Here is a 20340-nt window from a genome sequence, read left to right as displayed (position 1 = left end):
CAACTATATCATTTCGTTTACAGATAACGCCATTTTCGAGCTACTCGCTGATTATTACTTTTCTTAAATGAAAACCACAATTCTTTATATCATTTTTTTCTACAAATTAATTTGAACAATTTTTGTCTGAAACATTTTTTTTATTTGCTTAATATTTTTTTAGATATTTAGGGGAAACTTGGTAAGTTTTTCAATATTTAACTTACGATATCTCGCTATTTGTTAGAAGAAAAAGTGATACTAGACTTTTTTACTCTATTTGATCTCAAGAATATATTGTTGAATAGCGTTTTTTATTAATTTTTGTTAATTTATCGACTTTTGGAAATCTTAAAATCATCAAATTAACCAAAGTTAGGGCGTTATTGTAACAATATATTCTTGAAACCAAATAGAGTAAAAAAGTCTAGTATTATTTTTTCTTCCAACAAATAGTTAGTGAGATATCATAAGTTAAATATTGAAAAAGTTACCAAGTTTTCCTTAACCTTTGGAGGACCGGAAGCCTTTATCGAAGGACTTTATCGGCTTTTGACTGTTATAGTTAATTTTATGCTGTTTTCACTTTTAAAATGTCTCAAAAATGTTGACCATGTCGGCACATATAGGGGGAGTACTGTGGGTGAAGGGAGAGGTAAAGGAACCGACGTCACGCTTGATTGGCTGTTTGGTACAACGCTGTTTGGTTATACAGATTGCGATGCACCACCACTATACGTTGCTCCGTGCTTCGAAGTGTATCACACTCAGACAAACTTCTAAATGTAGCATAAGTAGCATAAGAAAACATAAATATTTTTTCGCCTAATTCCTTCATTTCTTCGATGTTGTACTACGTTTTTTGCTAAATAAATTTATATGAAAACATTTATCGCATTTTGACTTATTTCTACCTCATGAATTATTATATATGAATGTTTTTACATATGTAAATTATGCAAATTTCACCCTAAAATCATTTCAAACATTAATTCTAACGATATCTAATGGTATAAAGTGAAAAAACAAAAAAATGTGGACGGTATTTTTTTCCGGATCGGAAGCCGATATATCGGCGCGATAGCGGTGTTAGTTTTTTCCCCAATTCAATCCAATGACATTGACAAAAAAGTTCTAGCTCTTAAAATAAAAAAGTCGACAAAAATAGCCGGTCCTCAGAAGGTTAAATATCTAAAAAAATATTAGGCAAATAAAAAAAATGTTTCAGACAAAAATTGTTCAAATTAACTAGTAGAAAAAGATCATATAATAAAAAATTAGGATCCCCATTGAAAAAAAGTAATGATAATAATGAAGTGAATATCTCGAAAATAGCGTTATCTGTAAACAAAATTATATATTTGTTTTATGTCCCCTTTGAAACCACATAACTTTTGTCTGAAATGTTTCTTGATATCTTTCATACTTTTCGAGATTTTTGTCTGATTCATTTAAAATAAGACACCCTGTATTAATCCTCATCGGACGTTCATTTCAAAACTCAAATTCAATGTTACGGTCAATTTGATTATTGCAAGCAAATCAATATGCTAATTGAATTTACCTGTAAAATTTAAACAAGGTAACGATAACATTTTGTAATTTGATAGAACCAGAAACCAAAAGATGAAATTAATCGGATTGCAGGAAAAAAAGGTTTCATTCAAATAAATATCAAAAAGGGTCAAATTGACCCCACTGTATGATGAGAATTAAACAATATTCTTCGCATAAAATCCTCATAAAATAAAGAAATATAATAAATTAGGATATAATGTACGAGAAAATCGGTAAATTGATTATACATACCGAAACATTTCGGTACGTTATTAACGTTGACACACTTGGCAGTGAGTGGGCAGTCTGTATCCTGAAGACACTCCACCGGCGGTTGGCAGCCGCTGTTGTAAGCATCCCCGACCGTGCCGGGTTGACAGTGACATTTGAAGTATCCGCGTGAATTTTCGCACAAAGCTCCGGGCGCACAAGGTGCATTCGCACAGTAATCGATCAGTTCGCAGGCACGCGTCGGTTCTCCTGTATATCCAGGTTGGCACGTACAAACCTAGATCGCAAAGTGTGCGTCATCGTGATGAAAGAGTCTAACATGATAAATATGAAAATCGATATAACGATGAAATAATAGGTACTTGGACGTGTTTCTCTGTTGTGCAAATAGCGTTCGTGCCGCAGGGATTATGCGCCAGACAAGCGATTCTACATCTGTGCAAGTCGCAGATCTTCTCCTGAGTACAGTCGTCATTCACTTCGCATTCGATCGGTTGACAGCCGATCTTGTCATCTTTGGCATTTCCGAAGAAACCGGATTTGCAAGAACACGTGGCGGCATGATTGTCAGCCTTGCATTCGGCGTTACGGCCGCAGAGTATTAAGTCACACGCTTTGTGACATCCCGCCTAATCGATTAAAGGAAAAACGTAAGAATATTAATATCGTATCCCGGACAACTTCAATAGAACAAATAATAGATATTTCCGCTCGGAAAAATAATATTGAAATTTTGTAAGTAACAAAAAAGAATAAAATTACCTGTCCGATATTATTATTAATGCACTTCTCATCGTATGAACAATCATTGTCTGATATACAGCGTAATTCTTGAACACATATGTTATTATGGCAGTATTGATATTCCGGGCAGCTTGAGTTACTTCGGCAGGTAGGCTGGCAGAGGCCATTGATACAGAGTTGATCGCCGATGCAGTCTCTCGTACTTCCACAGAGCGCTGCGAATCACGACAGCACGGGATATAAATTGCAAAATTCATAATCGTAACGAATAAACAAGTCAAATTTTTATTTCACTTACCTGTGCAGATACCTCCGTTACACGCTGATCCAGTCGCACACTGCGAGTCACTCTTGCAATATTGAACCGGAGTACATCCGAGATTCGGATCGCCTGTACCGCCAGGCTGACAAGTGCACACCGCGCTATGATTGAGTGATGAACAATCGGCTCCGTGCCCGCAAACATTCGAAACCGAGCATGGGTCGACACATTTATGGTCGAAACATGCGTCCGATTGACTGCAGTCGCTATGATAATTGCATTCCAGGTGGATACATTCCGTCTAAAAATCCAAAACACAAGTATAAGATAAATGGATGAACGGCTAGTAAAATAGTATGAGATTTACGAGAGCGATAACATCAGCTTGTTTGAATTAAATTAAGAAAATCTAACGAATATCAAATTTATCTTTTCATGTAAAATGTTACAGACTAATTTTTATATGGATGGATTGATGTTGATTATTTTGAGCTGTAATATGTACGAATTCCTTTAATTGTACGAAATCTTAGAAAAGAACTTGACACTCACTGCTGGATTTCCTGTGGTCTGTCCGGGGCATCTGCATATCGGAACGTGATCACGAGCGAGACACTCCGCGTTTCTGCCACAAATACCCGGTGTGTCGCATGGATTTGTGCATCTATTATCGATGCAGGCGGCCGAATTCGGGCAGTCTGAATCCGTAAAGCAGTCTCCGGGTTGTTTGCAACCAGTCTTGAATGGATCTCCCACCAGACCATGCGAGCAAACACAAGCGAACGACCCCTCCGTATTTTGGCATCTGTAAATTTTAATAGTATTTGATTACAAACCAAAGTCGCTGATAAGTGTTGTCATTAAGCTAAATTAAACAAGTTCCACTTACATGGCTGAGGAATGGCAGGGATCCTGTAAACACTCGTTAACATCTGCGCAGATGTCGCCGGCGAGGATGAAGCCAGGATAGCATTTGCACACACTGATATGTTCGAGAGCCACGCAATTGCCGTATCCGCAATTCACTTGATTGCAAGGACCTGGCAAGCAGAAGACACAACATCTAGAATACTTGATGTAACATTTTCAGATTAATCGCTTCATGTTTCTTTAAAGAAAAATCGATACATCAAATGCATACAATATGATAACTAAGAATCTATCTTAATAATAACACAACTTACTACTGCACTTGTTAGTCTCTTGGTTGCAATATTTATCCGTCGGACAGTCGCTATTGGAAAGACACTCGACTTTGAAGCAACCTGAAGTATCACCGATGTAACCAGGCTGACACTGACAACTGGCTACATGATCCAGAACCGAGCAGATCGTGTTCAAGCCGCAATCAATGGAGGAACATGGGTCCGAACAGTTGTGATTAATGCAGGCCTGCGTGTCCGGACAGTCAGTGGGAGCGGTACATTGATGTGGTAGCACGCAACCCGTTCCTATAGGATCGCCCGCAGTGCCTACAGGACACGTACATCGATAAGATCCGTGAAGATTAATGCATTCCGCACTTGGATGACACGGTCGATCTTCGCACTCGTTGATATCCAGGCAGTGTTCAGGGCCAGCGATAAATCCGTGGCTGCATCTAAAGATGTATTTAAAAACTTACAATTCATGCGCATATTACGTCTTAAAGATACATTTTAAAGATTACATTTCACGTACATTTTGAGCCTATCTAAAGATATATTTAAAGAATTGCAAAATCACGCCTGTCTGTTTTTTCTGTTTTTTTTTTCCGTTATTAAGCATGTAAAATAATACGAACACATAGAAGTTGTTGATAAAAAGGTAAAAGAATTCAACTAAAAGGGGCGTACCTGCACTTGTTATTGATGCAGACCTCATCACGTTTGCAGCCAACGTCAGAGGTGCAGCCAACTTCGCACGTTCCATCGATGCACAGTTCGCCGGGCTGGCAATTACTGTCGCTGTAACAAATCTTCACACAAATACCGTTCTTGCAACGTTCGCCTTGCGCGCAGTTGTTCTGTTCCGAACATTGGCACTGGCATAATCCGGAGACGCACAGATGTTGGCTTGGACAGTCATGCAGACCTTCGCACGCGCTCAGCACTCGTATGCAACCTTGCTCCGGGGTAGGATTGCCGATGAAACCAAGAGGACAAGTGCAGGTAATCGCATGATTCGCACAACTGCAGATTGCGTTTGGTCCACACACGTCTTTCCTGCTACAAGGATCTGCGAAGATACAGAGATATTTCGAAATGGTCTTTCTTATTCTTCACACATGTAGAGAAGCTATTATACCAAATCAATGTCACGTGTCTTCATTTTTCTTCAATTTCATTATTCTTCAATAAAAAATATATAATTCTTTAACCCTTTATATCCTAAATTAATTTACCCAAGACTTTATTAAATTTCTGCGTAATTAAATAACTTTTGGCATATCATAAACATAAGACAGGAAAATAAATTTTGTAACAATTCAATGATTAAATTTTGACGTGGTATTTGTAAGTACCAACAGGAATGTAAGGTAAGACGCGGGAAAAAGGTTCAAGAGCGCATATATAGAGCGGTACTTTGAAGTACCGTCAGGATATAAAGGGTTAATTTTATACATATCCAGGGTGTCCAAAAAGTCCTAGCCCGGTAAAATATCTCGAAAACTAAGTATTTTGGAAAAAAATGTTTCGGACAAAAGTTGTATGGATTCAAGGGGGACATAAAACAATATCATTTTGTTTACAAATAGCGTCACTTTCAAGATATTCACTGATCAATACTTTTCTTAAATGGAAATCTCAATTTTTTATTACAACATTTAACTTACGATGTCTCGCTAACTATTCGTCGGAAGAAAAAGTGATACTAGACATTCTTACTCGATTTGGTCTCAAAAATATATTGTTACCATAGCGTTCTGATTTTTGTTAATTTGATGATTTTGAAATTTTCAAAAATCGATAAGTTGATAAAATAATGTTCCCAAAATACATTTCCTCAATCACCGGACCTTAATCCTATCGAACATTTACGAAATATTCTTGGAGATGCTATTAAGAAAAAAAGATTTCTAATAAAAAAGATTTAAAAACGGCTTTTTAAGAAGAATAGGATCCCATCTCGCCAACTGTCACCCGAAAGTTGATGTAATCAATGAACCAAAGACTACGAAGTGTAATTAGTACTAACAGATACAAAATATTAAATATATTTACATAAGCAAAATATTAATTAAATTGTCTGAATTAAAGAAAGAATGTACAAATATTTTCTGCGCACTAAATTAATATAAATTTTTGTTTTCGTCGATTATTAGAACGATTTCAATTATCACATTCTTCTTATTCTAATAATATTGAGAAATATAGCATATGTTATTTTCATTGTTAATAAATTGTTAATTAAATTAGATTTTCTATAAATAAGGACTTTTCTAAAGAAATCTCTCCCTATACAAATACCTTTGACACTATATGTTAAATTAATCCGAGAATCAAAATTACATGTAATTAGCAACGTACCTTGACATTTGCTATTAATGCACGATTCGGTGGGCAGACAATTTTTGTTGCTGCGGCAACCAAGGATACATCCGCCAGTCACACATGCCTGATCGAATTGACATTGAGAATGCGTGATGCAGGATACCATACATTTGTTGTTAATGCATTTTTCTTCGTCCGAGCAATCGGCGACTGACCGACATACAGCTGAAAAAAACAGATAATCCTCATTCTGGAAACGTTTCAATTTAACAAAAAACAGAAATGATGTAATTTCCTGTTCGTTGTATTAATGTTAACATTACAAAAGTTTTAACTTAAAAAAAGATGATTTAAATGAACATTTACATATGCACAATACATTATTGTGCGATCGATAATAAATCAAACTATCAGTGAACAAGTCCAATAAATAATTTACACAATCTATTGACGAATTAGCGATAGATTCGATCAGAATCTGTCAGCAAATGTCTGTATCCTTATTCGACTCAGGTTTTATCGACAGATATATCTGCTGATAGATTTGCTGATAGAATCTGACAGTAGATTGGCGGCAGGAAGCAAGTAAGATCTACAGTATATTGCATTAAAATATACTGGGATAATAAATCCTGCTCAGTTTCTTTAGTAGAAATTGAAACTTATAAGGAATATCTGCGAAGTGTATGTCTCCGATTTCGACGAAACTTGGCATAGAGTAGTTAAAACTAAGAGACCCATATTTTGATCGGCAATAGCTCAGGTTTAAAAGATGAAACTGTCTCTCAAAATTTCATTCCTTTTATGCTATCTCGATTGCAGATAGAACTATTGCAGATAGAAAAACACTTTTTAAACAAGAATTATATGGTAGGTTTTTTTACGAAAAATAAAATAGGCTTGATTAAAATAAAAAAATATTTTTAACAATTAACAAAATAATCATGTTAAACCAAATTATTAATTTATCAAATCCATTATATGGAGGGAAAAGTTAGCATTTTTCATTCTGAATCCATCTACATATATATTGTTCTATATTTAAATTATATGGACATTACAATTTATAAGTGGAAGTAATACCATAAGTAAGGTATTCAGTAACATGTGCGAGCACTTAATTACAACATCGCTATGCAAATGACAAACATCTATTTACCTCATTTGAATGTATTTTAATTAATACAATATAAAATATTACAGGTATAAAAATAATTCAGAACTATTAACACATGAACACATGAACTTTTTTTTGTAACGTTTAAAAACCTGGTTAAAGGAAGTCTATTTTCTATATACTAACTGTGCAACTAATTTTAATATTAAATTCTTGGAATGGTCATTGTAAATGAACAGTGCACGAGGTAACATCGGAAGAAAAATAATTTAAATTATTCAGCATACCAAAAGGAACTACTAAATATTTGCAACCATTAGACGTTTATGGATTTCATACAAGAAAATATTTTGTTAGACGTTTTTCGGATAAAACTATTCTTTTATATTATAACATAAATAGATCATAATATAATCATAATATAAACTTTTAAATTATATATAAACTTACATACCAGAGATAACATATTAAAATTACAGTCACTTGTACAAAATTAATTTTTTTCTCCAAGGTTTCAAAATTGTATTAAATACTCGTATCGAGGCGGATAGATTCAAAATAGATTAAATATATTTAAAAATCCGGTAAAATATTGTTATTTGGTTGAGAATAAGCCAAAATGCAGTGTTTGCGGTGATATTGCGATAATTAAATGTGCTTGATCTAAAAGGATTTAATGTTTTAAACTTTTGATGTTTTAAATTTTTTCGACAAATATCAGTATTGTAATTATAAAGAATAGTATCAGTATTTTTTCCGTTGTGGATAATATTACTAATTTTGCTTTCAAAACTTGTTAATTTTTCATATTTCTTACATATTTCTCTTTAAAATATACAGACTCATATTCACATAAAGCAACTCTTACAGAAATTCATTTACCAGCTATAATAAATTGACTAGTGATAATAAATAATTTTATTATTTATATAAATAATAAAATTATTCATATGAGTAATAAAATGATTATTATCACTAGCTAGCTTTATTACAGTTAGTGATAAACTTCTATAAATGAATATGTTGCAGAATGTTTCAAATGAAAAAAATGTTCGGCAATCTGCGTTTAAGTATTAAGTTTATATTTATGTTTATTTATTATATATTAGGTTTATGTAATATGTTCTGAATTATTTTGACCTGCGTTCAAAACATATAAATAGATGCTCATTATTTGCGTAGCGATGTTACGATTGAGCGCTTGCGCACGTTACTGAATTGTCTTGCTTATGGTATTCATTTATAAATTGTAATGTCCGTATAATTTAAATATAAAACAATATATATAGATAGATTCAGAATGAAAAATGCTAACTTTGCTAACTTTTTCCTCCATATAATAAATGTGATAAATTAATAATTAGGCCTGACATAGTTATTTTGTTAATTGTTAAAAATATTTTTTTATTTTAATCAAGCTTATTTTATTTTTCATAAAAAACCGTACAAATTTTGTTTAAAAAGTTTTTTCCTATCTGCAATAATTATCGAGATAGCATAAAAAGGGGATGAAACTTTGAGGGTTCAGTTTCATCCCTTAAACTTAAGCCATTGCCAATAAAAAAAATATGGGTCTCTTATTTTTGGCTACTCTACAAGTATACCAAGTTTCATCGAAATCAGAGACACACACTTCGCGGATGTTTCTTGTTAATGCCTTTTTACAAATAAGTTTAAGATATAAGTTTAAACTATCCAATTAATTCCACACATTATTCCGAGGTAATACAAATTCAGTAATACGTATAGCGCTTGACTGTTATAATTGAAGTTAAACTTATATAAATAAGAAATATAAAAAATGTCATTGGTAAAATATATGATAATTGACGGAAGTGAAAATAAAACATATGAAATATATAAAATATTTTCTTCATTATCTGGTGGTGAACTTTGAAGATTATCTTCAATAAAATTCGTAATACTTTATGCACCTCAAATAAAATTGGTATTAAGTTAACTATAATTCCAAATTAACTTTCAATCTTTACATTCGGATAGATGATATTATTTTGCTAATCCCTACACAATATTGCAAATGTGTTCCGTTTTCCGCGCTACTAACTACGCAAATAGCATAATGACATCCTCTGGAAATCTTAACAACATTCAGAACGGACATTGTAAATAACTTGTGGATATTCAAAATTTATCCCCGAATATATATTAGGTTGGTGTAAAAATAATTGCAGTTTTTATCATTTTAAGTTTGGTGCCGATTTTTCTAACTACCGTTATCCTTTCCAGAATTCTATCCTAGGAATAAACAATTCTTCCCGTTGGGAGAAATGGGTGCAGGATAATGGTTTTTATTTTGATTAATAAATATAATTTTTATTTAATATATACGTCTGTATATTCGATAAACCGGTAAAAACCGTAATTATTTTTGCACTAACCTAATACTTTGAATGTCCTGAGGAAGAGAAAATGATAACTAAATACTAACTTTAAGACATCCAGAAAATATTCTGTCAGACACCGTGAGGACTTCTATAGGATATTTCTTAAGCATTTAAAAAAAGAAGAAGAAACATAGTGTATTGAATTTCCTGACTCCGAATATGCCTAGTTATGTCTTTTCTGTTTAAATTATGAATATCAGAAAAGAAAGCATTTGACTTAATTCTAAATCGAAATTAACAAATTGAATACATTAAGTTCGATTTTATTATCAATAACAAAAAAATTTTTGAATCTTTTTAAATTTAAATTTCTTTTTTTTTTAACTAATCTTTTAGAATTCTAAAATATTTTGGTTCTAGAAAAAATTAAGCTATTAATGTATTCAATTTTCTAAGTCCGATTTAGTCGAATTATTCGAAATGTTATTGACGAAATTATGAGCCGCAATTATGCGAAAACGTAATGAAAAATTTCCTCGAAAGAATGGCCACTTGCAAAAAAAGTCAAAGCGACCATTTAGTTGATATTGTGTTCCATGTTTAATCGCACTGTCTGTACTTTGGATTAGAATAAAAATATAACAACTTTTCCAAAAACAAATTCGTTATTTTACTAATTTAAGATGAAACCCCTTAATGGAAGACCCTGTATAATATGTTATATTTCTACTGTTTAATATATCATAACTCATAACGTAAGATGATTTATTCAGAGAATGTAAAATAAATATCCATATCTTATCCTAAATATTCCATATCTTATCCTAAAATATTCTAGGATATCTAGGACATATTTAGAATCATTCACGTCTTGTGCTATCTTGTTTGGGTATTTACTGACGATTTTCGAATGACTGATATGCTGACTTCGGTATCAATATTATCAATACCGTCACTATTTCGGAAAACGCAATCCTTGTATTTCTGCCAGCAAGTTTCTGACTGAGTGTCTGCAGCAGACACCGTGCAAAATCTGTTTTTGCTATCCTAGCTCTTGTTATCCAAAAAAGAAAATCATTACCTCTACATTGCCCATCAAGACACACGCTGTCCTCGCACTCGGCGTCCACCGTGCAGAAATTCGTGGCTCTCACGCAACCGTGCTCCGCGCCTTTCGACGACGGCACGAACCTATGGATGCACTTGCAGCTCGGCTGGCCGTTGACGATCTCACAAAGCGCGTTGGGACCACAGGCGTTCTCACACGGATTCACGCAGCGATGCTCATAGCAGACAGAATGCACCGGGCAGTCCTTCGGCCCGGAACAGTAGCCCTCCGGTTGACATCCGTTAACGTAAGGATCGCCCACGTGATTCGGCGGGCACTTACACACGGGGTTGTTAGTAGGACCGGCGACACAGAGCGCAGTTGGGTGACAAGAATCCGAGTGGCAAGCCTCCACGGCGACGCACTCTACGTCGGGCACTGGGTTTGGTCGCAAGCCTGGCGGACATTGGCAGATAGCTCTGTGATCGTCGGCGATGCAGACTGCGTTTACACCGCAGGCATTCTCGTCGCAAGCATCATAACAGGTGTGCGTCAAGCGGTTGCAGAGCTGAGCCGGCGGACAGTCGATGTTGTAAACGCAAGGTACCGCGCGGCAGCCGGATGCCACGTCATTCGGGTCACCAGCATAGAGCCCGGGAGGACACTCGCAGTTCGCCACGTGGTTGTTGACGACGCAAAGCGCGTTGGGACCGCAGGAAACGAAGTCACAAACCAGTTGACAGATGAGCGGGCCGTCCAAGGAGCCGCGGCACGTCTGGTCCTCCGGGCACTCGCTGTCAGTAGAACAGCGGTTCTCGCGCGGACTGTGGCAGCCACGGCGATCATCCGGATTGCCAGTGTAACCCGGCAAACATTCGCAACGGCCACGGTGGTTCTCCGCTACACAACGTGAGTTCACGGTACAAGTGAAGCCGCTACAGAGTGGCAGGCATTTGAGCACTCCAAGAGCGTCCGGCCGGCAACTCTCACTGGAGTGGCAATCGTCGTCGCTGATGCAATCGGGCACGGACGGTTTTTCGCAGGACGACTGCACCGGGTTCCACTCGTAGCCGTCTTGACATTTGCAGGTCGCATGGCCCGGGATAACATCAGGCTCGCACTTTTGATAGGCTCCGCATATGACCTTGCTGCAAGGGTTCACGCAGTCTCGTACGCCGCCGTCTAACACGATGCAGAAGGAGCCAGGCTGACAGTCCGAATCGTGGGCGCAGCCGGGAATCACGGACTTGGACGGTTGGCAACCTTCTACCAGATTACTCGGATTGCCTTGGTAGCCGTCGACGCACAGGCAAGAGGATACATGATTCTGCGTGATGCACAATGCGTTGGGTCCGCATTGTAGTTTACTGCAGGCGTCCACGCACTTGCGAACGCCTTTGCCGACCTGGAAGCAGATCTCCTGCGGCTCACATTCAAGATCGTTGGAGCAACGGCCGTGCAAGTGGCAGCCTTTGTGTAGGTCGTTAGGATTGCCACTATAACCCGGTGGACACACGCATGTCCCGTCCTGGCAAACGGATCTGGGTCCGCACTTGATGTCACTGCATTGGTTCACGCATCTGTGGTTCACGCAGGTATAATCGAATGGGCAAGGTACGGCTTCGTTGCAAACGCAGCTCGAGGGATCGACGCACGGCACCACCTGCACTTGTTGACAGCCGACGAAGGGGTTGCCGAAGAAGCCATCTTTGCAATGGCAGTCGTAACTACCGATGGTATTGATGCACACCGCATTGCTACCGCATGCGTTTCCGTTGCATTCATTAACGTCTGAAGAAGAGAAACAAGAGTAATTTGATTTACGTCTTTGTAATATCATCTAATTATATCCTCTGAATATTAATTGGAACAAAGTGACGTTTTGTTGAGAAAGGAGGACCTTGGATAAATTAAATATTAGCATGAATAAATAATTAATTAACTTTTATACTGATAGAAGAGGCTCTCTGAGGCTCTTTCGTTAAAAATTAAATGTAATATGAATATAATAGCCTTTTTATATATATTAATGTTCTTATTTTAATAAATAAATAAATAAATTGAATTAAAAGAAATAAAATATTTAAAATTATTAATTTCAGTTATTCTGTACTGGAAGCTTCTGTCATAAAATTATTCTATCCTGATAAAAATTAAGATTGATTAAAATTAGCCACACTGACCGAAACATTGGATATATGGATTGCCAGCAAAGCCAGATGGACAGAGACACTCGACAGCATTGGGGCCAGCATTGCAATGCGCATCTTTGCCGCACAATCCCTTAGAGCAGTCAGATTTCTGCTGAATGCCGCAACCGTGATAAGGATTTCCGCTGGTGCCCGGATTGCAGACACATTTCGATTCCTGAAGACTGTACTCGCAGTGCGCGTTTTTTCCGCAAACTGGGTCGCAGTGGGGTGGCTCAATGGCTGTAAAATCAAAATGCATTATTTAATAAAGAAAAATAAAAGAAAACAATAAAAAACATTTATCCCGCCCCATATTTTATCAATTTCTGCAATTCCTTTAATTTCAAACTTCAAATATTCTTTTGTCTTATATCCCTATTCGCGTGACAGAATGCCCAGAAGAAAAAATAAAATATTAAACAAGAGTTGCTTGATGATAATTTCCTCCTCTTTTATGAGCTCGTTATACTTACGTGGCATACAAAGTAGATCCGGATTGCCGGCGAAGTATGGATTGCAAACGCACTTATTCGTTAAAGGATCGCACATAGCTCCAATACCGCAAACTACTCCCTCGCAACGTCGTTTACAACGTCCACTGATACAAACGCTTGGCTCCGCACATGGAATCTCTGGTGAACAAACATCCGGAACGCATTGCCCACCAGGGAAAGGATTGCCCATAAAACCCTCGATACACTTACAAGTCGGCCCATCATAACTTACAATACATTGGGCTCCGGTACCGCAAACGAAACCGTCACACTCTGTGGAAAGAAGAAAATTTTATATCGTATATGCGAAATGATAGAATCACATCTGTTCCTCAGATATTTCACGTATTACTCATAACTTTAATGAGAAATTTTGCTTTTGACACTTCTAAATATTAAAAGATTGCATTGAAAGCCGCTGTTCACATATAAATAGCTCTAGCTGCTGTGGACAGTGACAGATATATCTTATGTCATTTTGAAGTGTATATATTTATTATTTGAAGTATAGAATATCTCCCACTAAAATTCAGTCATTAAACGCCATCCTTCATTTATACAAGTGCTTTTCTATAACCTAATTAAAATGGAACACGATAAATTGTTTTTCCGATGTATACTTCTACACTACTTTGATTTAAAAAAAAGTGTAGCTGAAGCTTATCGACTGGTTGCGAAAACTTCTGGTGAATCTGCTCCATCGGAAACAGTAGAAATTGGTTTCGACTATTCAAAAGTGATGATTGTGACCTTTATAACGAACAACTGCCAGGTTAATCGAAAAAGCTTGAAGATGAACAACTGCAAGCTCTAGTGGAAGAAAACCTTGCTCAAACACTCGAAGAATTAGTTCAGCAGCTCGAAGTCGATAAAAATAAACCATTTCACGACGTTTACAAACCATGGGAAAGATCCAGAAAGAAGGGAGATGGCTGCCACATGAATTAACCGAAAATGCCATTGCTAATCGTTTAAACATCTCGATTTCTTTGCTTGCAAGGTATAAAAAGAAAAGTTTCTTATAGCATATCGTGACCAACGATATGGAAAAATGGATCTATTTCGACAACCCGAAACGCAAGAAATCATGGATTGATCAACGTCAATACCAAAGCGAAACATCCATAGTCACAAAGCAATGCTCTATTTGGTAGGATATGGACGGTGTCGTGCTTTATTTGTTATGAGCTATTGAAACCGAACGAAACAGTCACCGCCAATCATTTTATTGACAACAATTGGAGCGTTTAAATGATAATTTGATACAAAAACGATCATCAATTGCATCAAATCTCCCAAAAGTGATTCTTCTCCATGACAACGCTTAACCCCATGTTGCTATTGCCGTGAAATAAACATTGATGGAGCTCGAATAGGAGGTTCTCCCCCATCCAGCGTATTCCCAAGCCTCAAGCGATTACCATCTATTCCGAACGATGCAACACGTTTTGGAAGATATACATTTCCATAATTATGGAAAAGTCAAAAATTGGATTGCTGAATGGATTGGTTTAAAAGATAGGCCTTCTTTCGTCGCGGAATTCAACTTCTGCCAGAAAAGTGAGAAAAAGTCAAAGGTTCCGAAAGCAAATACTTTGATTGATGTATTCATACATCTTATTATTGAAATAAATATTTCAATGCAACCTCCTAATACATTCCAATAAAAAAAATTTCGTTTTAGTACTTCTGGATATATTTTAATAAAAAAAATTTCTAATTATATTTTACAGCACTTCTTTTTTCAAGGAGCAAGTTCATTTGTTTACCGAGAGATTATGCAATTATTCCAACATTGCTACAATCTACATTGATAAATGCACATAAATATCTTGCTCACTCACGTGAAACGCATTCGTTGTTTTTGCCTTCGGTGAAGCCTATCACACACCTGCACCAAGCAGCGTGTTTATCAGGTTCGCAATACGCGTTCGGACCACAGGGTATGTTGTCGCAAGGATTGACGCAACTTCCGTGAACGCATGCCAGATAATTCTCGCAATCGTCATTTGAAGAACATTCACTCTTGCCGGTCGCGACTCCCGTGCAGCCAACGCCGTAAGGATCTCCAATCATGCCCTTTGGACATTCGCACACGTGATCTCCTTTCGTATTAATGCAATATGCACCATGACCGCAAGGATTGTTCGCGCATTCGTTCACGTCGATGCAACCGTGTTGTGGGTCGCCTTCGAAGCCGGCCTCGCACATGCATCGCGGTGGATCGCTCGGCGTGCATCTCGCGTTGATACCGCATGGGAAACGATCGCAGGGATCTATAACAATAGAAAAATAGTTCATTAGATAACGTGAGAACTCTTCGTGCTGTTAGAGAGAGTCGTTAATTTAATTATACGTCTATCGCATTCGGAGTTGATTATTATCGGAGAAAATAATGATAACACCGAATAATTGAGGATAGTTATCTTTTTACGATTTCGATATTATTATCGCATTGATTTCAAAGTCTTTTCTCATAGGATAAGTGTTGAACAAATGTCAATACGCGAATAAAGCTTTTCTTCACAGACAGTAATACGCCGGCACGCAGATAAAATGTGGGAGGAGATTTTTTAATCGACCTGACGATACGAAATTTCAAGACTCACTCTTGCAAAGATTTCCTTCCAATGGATCGGTGTAGAACGGCGGTGGACATACGCATTCGCCTGGCTGCACGCACTTCTCGTTAGCCTTGCACTCGTTGTCATTGGTGCATCTCTTCTGTGCGGGTGAGCAGAGGCCGTTGTACGGATCGCCGCCGTAGCCGTGCGGGCATGTGCACTGATGAGCACCTGGTAAGTTGATGCACTCGGCGCCATAGCCGCAGACTTGGTGCCCCACGGTGCACTCGTTTATATCTGTATGAAAATTCACAATTATTGTTGATTGGATTTTGCGTATGCTTTGGGTCATTAAGCACAAATTCGTTTTCATGTGACTGTTTTATTTTATTACTTTTTAGCGTACTCTTTATTGTAGATTATTTAAATTTCGAATTTTCGAAATTCCAAATATTCCTTTGCCCTATATTCTTATTTTTATGAAAAAAAAAAAATGTTCACAAAATAAATTGCAGAACTTACCTTCGCAGGAGCCGTCAGATTTGGTCGTGTAACCCTTTGGACAGGCGCAATAACTGACACCACCCGCAATCGTTATGCACTCGGCACCACTTGGACACTTCTCGCCCTTTGAGCAGCCAGCCAACATGCATTTGCCGTTGACGATCTTGTATGGCGGCTGACACTGGCACTCGATACTGTTACATTCTGTAAATTTTTCAATCCTCAGTTTAGACGTTGTTCTGACGCCGCAGAATAGCACGAACGAAAAACACGATATAAAATTTTAATTCTGTTATAAATAAAATTGCAAAAATTCGGACAGGTAACGCCTTGGTAAAAGTTGCAGTTACACGCTGAAGTGCAAGATGCCACGAAAAATATCGAAGAAACAACAAATCCATAATCACACCTTCGCAGAGCGAGAACGGATTTCCATTGAAACCAGGTGGACATTGACACTCGTAGCTGCCGGGGAGATTTTTGCAAATAGCGTTGACACCGCACGCTGACTTTTCTCTGAGCTCCATGCACTCATTGATGTCTCTGCATTTGCCCGTCTCATGGTCGCGAGTGTAACCGCGCTGACAGATACACACGCTACTGCCCACAAATTCGTCCTTGATGCACTGCTCTCCAGCTGGACAAGGTGCACTGGGACCGCAAACGTGAGGTGCCTTAGACTCTTGGCAACCGCCGCTGTAAGGATCGCCCGTCATGCCGTTGGGACACTGACACGAGAAGGAGCCTGGCTCGTTGTTACAAATCGCACCCGGTGGACACGGATTGATCGCGCACTCGTCGATGTCTCGACAACCATCTTTCGCACCTGGCTTGCCGGTATAACCATTACTACAGAGGCACGTTGCGACGTCGTTCAACAGCATGCAATGAGCGTTGGGTCCGCAAGATAGATCTTCGCATGGATCTGACCGGATAAAAGATTTATGCACATATATATATAAATTTTCAAGATGATCAATATAAAAAAATGAAATCTATAATTTGGAAAAATTTAATACCAAATAAATTAACTAGTATTCGGTGCTAATTAAACTTTAATATGTTGTATTGAAAAAAATTTATTGACCATATATGTATGCTTTTCGTATATATTAATGAATCTGTGAAAGAGTGTATATATACCTTTTATATATAGGATATCCAAAAAGTCCCGGACCGGTAAAATATCTCAAAAACAAAACATTTCAGAAAAAAATGTAAAATTTTATGTAAGAGTTATATAGTTTCAAGGGAAACATAAAACAACTATATCATTTTGTTTACAGATGATGCCACTTTCGAAATATTCACTGATTATTACTCTTCTTAAATGAAAACCTCAATTTTTTATTATATTATCTTTTTTTATCGATTAGTTTGAACAACTTTTGTCTGAAACATTTTTTTATTTGTTTAATATTTTTTGAGATATTTAAGGAAATAGTAATAATTTTAATAGCTAATTTTTGATAACTTATCGACTTTTGAAAAATTCAAAATCATCAAATTAACAAAAGTCAGGGCGCTATTGTAATAGTATATTCTTAAGGCCAAGTAGAGTAAAAAAGTCTACTATCACTTTTTCTTCCGATAAACAGGTAGTGATAAACAGTCGTAAGTTAAACATTGAAAAAATTGTCGAGTTATCTTCAAATATCTCAAAAAATATTAAGCAAATAAAAAAATGTTTCAGACAAAAGTTGTTCAAATTAATTGATAAAAAAAGATGATATCCCTTACAAAAATATTTCACCGTTTTTATTCTCATATTGCTCGTTTTTGGCCCGTTTTTGACCCGTTTTTAGCCCGTTTTCTATCCGTTTCTTCATTTTTATGTCCGTTTCTTGCACTCTCAAGTCTGCGCAGCATATAGAGAGAAAAAATATGACGAGTATACGCGAGTATGCACGAGTATTTTTAAACAGATTGCCCCTTTTTAACATTCTTTTTTCAACTGATGAGTGACTGCACGTTAATACGTATCTCTTCTACTCAAGACATTGAAATAAATTGAGTAAAAATATACGTATTAATGTGCTGTTATTCGCAGCTGAAAAATAAATGTTAAAGACAGGCAATCTGCTTAAAAATATACTTTATGGTACGTTTTTACTACTCGGATATATTCATTTTTACTACTCGACAACCCGTTTTCACCATTCACTGTTTAAGTAAAGGTGCCCCTTTTCGATTTAAAAATGGTATCATACTCGCAGAGTTGAATGCATACATTTTACATCTCAAATTCACAATCAAAACCGATTTTTGAGGGCTAAAAACGGTGAAATATTTTTGTAAAAGTTAATAAAAAATGGGGTTTCCATTTAAGAAGAATAATGATCAGTGAATATTTCGAAAGTGGCGTCATCTGTAAACAAAATGATATAATTGTTTTATGTCTCCCTTGAAACTATGCAACTCTTGTATGAAACATTTTTTTCTGAAATGTCTTGCTCTCTAGGTATTTTACCTGTCTGGGATTTTCTGGACATCCTATATATTAATGGCCTTCTAACAGCATATATTTACACCTTTCGAAGTCAAAGGATTAAACATAACATAACTATACATGATGTTTCAGACTACCCGTCTATCCTGTTTAAAATAAAGAGAAATTTTTAACAAAAATTCCGAAAATGTTATGACCAAATTGGGTATACTCTAGCTAGTGATGATATTTTCAATTTCCGATACTGACCGAAAATTGGCTATATAATCCGGAAATTGGATTTTTTTTTAATAGAACATAACATTTTTTATTGTATATTCGGATTATATACAAAAAATAAGAAACTTTGTCTCCAAACATTTTTTTCTGAAATGCTTCTAGTGATCTTGAAATGATGTTGAAAGTGCGATGAAAGTGTGTTTTATGTAGCCGCCGCGAAGTGCCATAAACCAAATATGCTACGCGTGTGTGAGAATCTCAAATGAATAAGCAAATATAGTCTGATAAATTATTCACCCCGATTACCGGATCTTATTGTCCTTTATTATTATTTGTTACAAATGAGAATATTATTTATATGATAAATGAAGCAATTTGATCCTTAAATATTAATAAAATTCTTCAAGCAACTAATTCCTTCTAAAGTAGAATAGATGCATGCGTCGCACAGAACAGTGCTCAATTTGAACACTTGGCTTTAATAAACTCACCCAGAAACATAGTGAAAATTTATTTTTCATCACAAATTCAATATCATTTCAAGATCACTGGAAGCATTCCAGAAAAAATGTTTGGTATAAAATTTTTTTTTTTATTTTTTTGTATGTAATTCGAAAATAAAATAAAATGTACTATATTCTATTCGAAAAACTCAACTTCCGATCTGCATAGCCAATTTTCTGTCAGTACCGGAAATTGAAAATATCATCATTGGATAAAGCACATGGCAATGTAATCATAAAAATTTTCGGGATTTTTGCTAAAATTTCTTTTCATTTTAAAAGAGTTGAACGAGTGATCTGAAAACCTTACATAACATAACTATATAATATAACTATTGTTAATTTGTCTAATTTTTTTTTGCTTTTAAAGCAATGGTGATACGTACGTCTGCAATCGTTTCCAACATTGGGCTCAGGGCATAAGCATCTCTTTTGTAGATCGCAAATAGCATTCCCTGGACAATCATCATCAACTTCGCATCTGACTATTGCAACGCATTTGATATACGGATCAGGAGCCGGTATTGTTTCTTCTGGACAATTGCAAGAGTAGGAACCCTCAGTGTTAGTGCATGTCGCTCCGTGACCGCAAACATCATGTCTTGTACACTCATCAATATCTATGTAATTAAAAATGTATATGATTAAAAAATTGACAT

General features: G+C 36.4%; 1 protein-coding gene across 1 annotated transcript in view; it reads right to left on the bottom strand.

The window, feature by feature from the left end:
• dpy (fibrillin-like protein dumpy) overlaps positions 1-20340 on the bottom strand; it is a 166973-nt gene that overhangs the window by 86832 nt on the left and 59801 nt on the right. The window contains exons 14-30 of the mRNA XM_025300206.1: positions 20068-20301; positions 16920-17435; positions 16529-16714; positions 16052-16303; positions 15287-15718; positions 13422-13715; positions 12940-13188; positions 10790-12547; positions 6283-6471; positions 4609-4990; positions 3958-4373; positions 3663-3813; positions 3326-3578; positions 2810-3074; positions 2530-2726; positions 2130-2396; positions 1789-2044 (exon numbers count right to left, since the gene is read on the bottom strand). Of these exons, the coding sequence (XP_025155991.1) occupies positions 1789-2044; positions 2130-2396; positions 2530-2726; positions 2810-3074; positions 3326-3578; positions 3663-3813; positions 3958-4373; positions 4609-4990; positions 6283-6471; positions 10790-12547; positions 12940-13188; positions 13422-13715; positions 15287-15718; positions 16052-16303; positions 16529-16714; positions 16920-17435; positions 20068-20301 (6297 nt within the window). The remainder of the gene's footprint in view (positions 1-1788; positions 2045-2129; positions 2397-2529; positions 2727-2809; positions 3075-3325; positions 3579-3662; positions 3814-3957; positions 4374-4608; positions 4991-6282; positions 6472-10789; positions 12548-12939; positions 13189-13421; positions 13716-15286; positions 15719-16051; positions 16304-16528; positions 16715-16919; positions 17436-20067; positions 20302-20340) is intronic.

The sequence above is a fragment of the Harpegnathos saltator genome, unplaced genomic scaffold, assembly GCF_003227715.2.
Source record: "Harpegnathos saltator strain DR-91 unplaced genomic scaffold, Hsal_v8.6 scaffold333, whole genome shotgun sequence".
NCBI classification, from domain to species: domain Eukaryota; kingdom Metazoa; phylum Arthropoda; class Insecta; order Hymenoptera; family Formicidae; genus Harpegnathos; species Harpegnathos saltator.
This window is presented reverse-complemented; position numbering and strand designations above follow the sequence as displayed.